At 62.8% G+C, this 6250-nt stretch overlaps 1 protein-coding gene across 1 annotated transcript in view; it reads right to left on the minus strand.

The window, feature by feature from the left end:
• CD5 (CD5 molecule) overlaps nt 1–6250 on the minus strand; it is a gene marked incomplete at its 5' end in the record, with an annotated part of 15919 nt that overhangs the window by 6526 nt on the left and 3143 nt on the right. The window contains 4 exons of the mRNA XM_014539191.1: nt 8–43; nt 301–363; nt 784–1089; nt 3177–3215. Coding sequence (XP_014394677.1) covers nt 8–43; nt 301–363; nt 784–1089; nt 3177–3215 — 444 coding nt within the window. The remainder of the gene's footprint in view (nt 1–7; nt 44–300; nt 364–783; nt 1090–3176; nt 3216–6250) is intronic.

Genomic DNA, 6250 nt, shown 5'->3' on the forward strand with positions numbered 1-6250 from the left:
CGCAGGCCCCCGGGCCCGGGCAGCAGCCGCAGCCGGGGAGGAGCTGGGGGAGGGGAGAGGGGTGCGTCTGAGCGCCCACAGCCTCCAGCAGTGGGCCCTCCTTGCTCCTGGATCCTTGGCTCCAACACAGGGACAAATGAATGACTGGCCGATGGCCCTGGGAAGTGGTGAGGTCCCGAATATTCCACTGGAACGCTTCCTGTCCGCCAGAGGTCGCACCTAACTGGGCCTCCCCCCTCCCCTCCTGTGTTTAATCGCTAAATCCGACACTCTTCTCCCAGGGGCCTCAGAACCTCTTACCTGCGGGCTCTGGAGTGGTTGTGGGCAGAGGCCTTGTGGGAGGAGGGGTCGTCTTCAGTGGTTCTGCAATGAGACACCTGGTGATGGAGGGGCAAGGGGTCCCGGAGGGAGAAAGTTCTGGGAGGAGGGAAGAGGGGGTGTGGGGGCGCTGAGGGCAGCAGGCAGTGGTGAGAAGGACCTGGAACTCATGATGTGAATACCACCTGCCCCACACGTAGTCTCTAAGTCTCCCGTGAGTGGGCGGTACCAGCCCATTTTACAGTTGGGAAAATGGAGGTTAGCAGGAGACAATGAAGTTAGCAAGTCCTCAACCTTTTCCATCCTATTGGACAGGAGCCAGAATCCCTCGCCTTCCCCTTCCAGGTACCCACCGGACCTCCTTCCAGGTCCCCACCGGACCCCCTTCCACCCGCTTGTTGGGGGCCCCAGATCACAGGCCCTGGGCAGCCTCCGCAGGGTGGTGCCCAGGCCAAGGGAACCCACCTAAGCAGATCAGGCTCAGGGGCTCCGCCTGGCGGGCGTCGCTGGCGTTGCAGTGGGAGAAGGACCCCAGCATTCCCTGGCAGGTGATGTGGTTCCGGGGGCTGCTGAAGGAAGGGACCTGGCCGAGGAGCAAGGCTTCCCTGCACTTCATTTTCTGGCAGAGCGGGGAGGCCACGCTGGGGTGCCACTGGTGGCCGGGGCTCCGGCCCCAGCTCCGGCTGTCCACTGTGTGCCACCGGCCATCTAAGAGGACCTCTATCTGGCCCTGGCACTGCGAGCTGGAGCCCCGGAGGTTCACCTGGAACCCTAGGGGTCAAAGAGATGGGGGCGGGTCAGTCTGGGAAGGGCCCCTCACTGCCCCACTGTCCCACTCTCCGCCCGGGCTCCCCCACCCAGCCAGGCTCCTGCCCCACGGGCTGCCTGCCGGGCTCCTGTGAGCGCGTCCTTTGGGGCACTGCAGGGACTCCCCAACTCAGGCTGAGGCCGGTCCGGGAGGGTGGGGTGCAGACCTCTGAGCCAAGGGTGACTTGGACCAGTGGGCAGGGTCCTGGGCGGCCAGGCTGGGAATCGCCCGCTCTGGGAATGCCTGTCTCCACGGACCCGAGAGAGGCCGGGCGCCCGCTTCTCTCTCTCTCTCTCTCTCTCTCTCTCTCTTGCTTTTAAATCAATTTTATTGAGGGGCGACTTACATACCGTGAAACGCACTCATTGGAAAGGGCGCTTGCTCCGTGGTGTTAGGCAAATGCGTACGTGCCCGTCACCACCCGCCCTAGAATAGAGCATTTCCATGGCCAGCTCAGCCCCGGGCAACCACCGACCCGCTTTCAGTCACTAACGATCAGCCCGGCCGGTTCTAAAATGTCAGAAGTGGGGTCATTGGCATGTGTGTCCTCTGGCCTTTCCCGCCTGTCTTCCTCACTCGGCATCTGAGGTGCCGCTGCGTGTAGCTGGCTCGTCCTTGGCATTGGGCGCCGTGTGGCGAGGCCACAGCTTGCGTAGCCCTTTGCCATTTGGGTGGCCTCCAGGTTTGGGCTATTGTGAGCGTCCTGTACCCATCTTGTCTCTTTGTGGGCACAGGTCCCCCTTCTCCCGGGGAACAGCTGGACGCGCAGCTGCCGGGTCATAGGCAGGGACACGCTTGTGTGGTTTCTGGACACAGTGAGGACACACGCTTGCATTTGCGTAACGAGACTCGGGAAAGCTTGGCAAGGAAGGAATGCGCGTGGGGCCTGCTCGGGCGTGAGGGTGGGAAGAGTGGGCGGACGGGGTCCGAGCGGGAGAGGAGGTTCTTCCCTGTCGCTCTCTCCTAGGTGTGAGGGTATGAGCCACGCGGCTGCATCGCCTGTTCAAGAATGTTTTCTTACACGTGAAAAGGTCGTCCGTGTGATCTCTCCCTGGCCGGGAATTGCTGGTCGGGCTGCCTTTCTCTGCCCATAGGTGAGGGCCCCTGGGCCCCAGAGCACGGGGCTGAGGCTGGTCCAGGCCACATGGCTCATTAGAGGCTCAGGGGGCTCGTCCCACGGCTGATGTCGGCACGGCACAGCGCGCTGGCCCCCTGAGGCCGGACCAGGGAGGGGATTCTCCCCCCGTTTTGCAGGTGGGGAACCTGGGGCTCAGAGAGGCCAAGCAACTTGCTGGAGCTTGGAGCTAGGAGGCCATTGCGTGCTTCCAGGGCCCAGTCCAGGGCCCACCCAGGCTCCTGTGGCCCCCCTGTTCCCACGGTGGCTCCCTCCGGCCACATTTCTCCTAAAGCGCATTCAACATGATGTTACCTCAGGAAATGCGCAAGAGAGAGGCCTGAGGGACACGAGCCTGGCAACTGGTGAGTTAAAAAAAAAAAAGTTCAAGCGGGTTCTTTGCTGCAGGCCTTCTCAGAGCCTTTGCTAGGCCCGGGTACACGGTCCGTCTCCAGCAGGTGGGGGGCGGTTGCCTCCCCTGTGTGGGAAACACCAGCCTCCAGAACTAGAGGCAGGACAGTCAGCGCGCTGTACAGTCTGGGGTAGCCGGGCCCTGCAGCCTCAGTGGCAAATGTCTTAGACCAGGAAGCAGCTGGCAGGACTGGGCGGGAAACGGGACCTCGCAAGGTGCATGATGGGTATGTTTTCTGTGCACGTGAGTGAGTCATGATAATAATTATCCTGAGAACGAGCATGTGTGTGCTGCGTTATAGCCATGGGGGCATCCGTGTGCAGGTGGGCATGTTACGTGTGTGTGTGTGTGTGTGTGTGTAGGGGACCCTCTCTCTCTCACTCTCTCTCTCTCTCTCATTCTCTGGGGGGGGTTCACCCTGGCGGAGGTGCTGATTTCTTAATTGGCAGGACCCCCGACAGTCGGATAGACGCACAGCCCTGCTCCCCTCCCCCGCCGCCCAGGCCCCAGCGGCTCTTCCTTACCTGGTTCCAACCAGGAAGACGCTCCGAGGCAGGTGGTGACTGCAGGAAGGAGAGAGGAGTCAGGAAGGGAAGCGCCCTCCGCTCCCGTGGCCACCGTCTGAGCAGAGGCCGAGGCGCAAGGCTTTGCCTGCGGCCTGGGGGACCCCTCAGTGGCCATGAAACCCATTCAGTGGTTGCAACCATCACTTCCTTTCTCGTCCTAAAACTTTGCTTTGTAAATGGACGTGCAGTGAAATTGACTTTCCCTCCGTGCACAAGCCCGTGAATGTCAGCACCCTGTAGGTCACTGTGGTCACCAGCACGGCCGAGGCCTCCGGCAGTCTCATCGCCCCCAACGTCCCCCCCCCCCCCCCCCCCCCCCGCTCTCCCTGTGCAGCGATGAGCGTGTCACAAGCATCGATTTCTTTAAAAATCAGATGGACTGGAATAGCGGCGGCCAGAATGCACTGCGCGTCGTGAGGGCGAGGACCGCGCTTGTGCCTTAGGCTGCAAAGCAAAAATGACCTGTATGTTGCTTCCACTCAAAACAGCTTAACCTCCACAATCCTAGGGAACCGGGTCGAGCCCGCAAGTGAGTCCAAGACGGGGTTGCTCCTGCCTAGTGTCCCCCCGCAGGACGCGGGGGCAGCACTGTCTCTCTCGGGCTCCTGGCTCCAGCGGGACAGCGAGGCTCAGACTCCGAGGGAGAGGGACCTGCCCGAGGTGCGCAGCCCGTTGGTGAGGGAGCCGGGCCCACAGCCCCTGCACCTGGCCGGCCGGGAACGGCCTTCCGGCGGCACAGCTCCTGCCTGGCGGGCGAGAGTTCACCACGGAAACCCTGGCAGCCTCGGGCCGTGGGGCCGGCATCGCTGTACCCAGAGAGGACACTGGCCACCTGGTGTCGTGTGGACTGAAGTCAGAGGGTCCATTTCCCCACACACAGGGATTCCCTCGCCCCGGCTGGTGTGGCCCAGTGGCTAGAGCGTCAGCCTGCGGACCAAAGGGTCCCAGGTTCGATTCTGGTCAAGGGGGCGGGCTCGATCCCCAGTGTGGGGCGTGCAGGAGGCAGCCGATCAGTGATTCTCTCTCATCGTTGATGTTTTTATCTCTCTCCCCCTCTCCCTTTCTCTCTGAAATCAATAAAAATATATTTAAAACAACAAAAAACAATGATCCCCCTCCTTGTCCAGGAACCTCTCGATTTCCAGCGAACCCCTTCTGCCTGGCGGCCTGTGGGGTGTCCTGGGTCTGCTGTCTCTCGCCCTCTGAGGAGCGGCCGCCTGGAAGGTCAGGACCCCCTCTTCCCGGGCGGACCCCAGGCAGGGAGCTGCGTCCAACCCGCATCTGTGCCAGCGCTCGGGGGACCACAGGTCACCGGGCCCCGGTCCTGTGTCTCCGGCTGAGCCCGGATGAAGGGATCGGTTTAGGATTAGGAGCTTTTTTATGTGCAAAACACGCAGAGAATCACACGGGGCTCCCGCCAGGGGAGGACCGGGGCCCGCGGAGGGAGAGCAGCTTTGGGCCTCTCACCTCGCTCACCGGGGCCTGTGCCAGCGGCCGGAGAGCGAGCCGATGGGGGCAGTGGCCTTCACCATCTGGCTCACTGCTCTCTCCCGGTGGCCTGGTGGCTCACGGACTTTGCATGAGTCTCATGCCACACATATGTCCCCACTGTCCCCCTTTCTGTTCAGAGCTTCACATCACACAGGGGCTCATTCTTCCCACCCACAATCCTGAGCAGAAGGGACCAGGCTCACCCCCACTTTAAGATCAGGAAACCGAGGTTCAGAGAGGCTGAGCGACTCGCCTGCGGTCTCACAGCTCATGGTGGAGTCGAGGCAGAAAAGCCATCACCATCACTTGCCAGGGCCCCATGGGCATCTACCACGGGGAGACCCCAGAGCCTGCTCGCCCTGGGGTACAGGCAGGGGAAGCTGAGGCCGAGAAGAGGGAGGACTCCCACCACATCTCGCCTAGCTGTGCCCCCAGGGCAAAGGGGGTGCTGGTGCCTGGGGGAGGCCTGGGAGGCCAGCCCGAGAGGGTATATATGACGATGGTTACAGAGGAAGTGGCCACCACCACAGCTGACGTTCAAAATGCAGACCCCAACCTCCTAACGCATTCGGCTGCGGGGCCTGAGGCCTCAGTCCCCCTGAGTGTGAGCTCCCGCCAGGAGCTGTTGCCGCAGACCTGGCTGGCGGGATCGCCCTGCGTTTACCTTCTACCGCCTGCAAAACCCCGACTCCCCAAGTGGCCGGCGGGGTTCAGCCAGGGGCTGTGTCCCCGAGAGAAGAGTGCTCAGCACCCTCTCCTGCCGCCCAGCTCAAGGGGGAAAACGTCCCCATCCTCCCAGAGGCCCCTCGGCCTGGTGCTCACGGCCCCTCTGCCAGGGGTCCCCCAGGCTGGCCCGTGCCCCTGCATGCTCACCCTCCCTGCCCGTTTCCTCAAACATCTTCTCGTGAGGCCCCGGCACCTCCCAGGCACAGCATGGCCCCCAGTGCTCCCAGCCCCACAACCCACGTCGCTCAGGACTCCGAGCCGCCCCCCCCCTCCCCAGTCACTGGCCACTTCGCCTCGTGTCTGTCCCCCATCACACCCGACTGCAATGTCCGATCCACCAGGCGGGGTCCTTGTCCCCGGCACTGAGAACGGGGCCTGGCGCATAGTGGGTGCTCAGTCCACACTGTGTGAGTGCCTGACGGACGCTGAGTGTGACGACGGGAGAGCCTCCCGCGGCAGGCCACGGGCGTCCCCCTGTCAGCCGGGCCGCCGAGACAGGTGCTCCTGGCCACGCCGAAGTCAGACCCAGATCTGTGCCGCTCCAACCCCACAGGCCTTCAGCAATGTGCACACCACACACCGGCACACACCACACACAGCACAGATACACGCAGCACGTGCACATGCACCCACATGTATGCACACGCGCGCACGCACACACACACACACAGTATGTGGTCAATCAGTGTTGCCAGGCAGAGTTGAAGTCCCTCCCTGGTCCCTATGGAGAAAACCCCCCTGAACACCCCCTGATCCCTCCGCCCCTCGCTGGGGCCCGATCCCTTGTGCCCAGTGCCCAGTGCCAGCAGGGCCTC

This window comes from Myotis brandtii, unplaced genomic scaffold (genome assembly GCF_000412655.1).
Source record: "Myotis brandtii unplaced genomic scaffold, ASM41265v1 scaffold2089, whole genome shotgun sequence".
Classification (NCBI taxonomy): domain Eukaryota; kingdom Metazoa; phylum Chordata; class Mammalia; order Chiroptera; family Vespertilionidae; genus Myotis; species Myotis brandtii.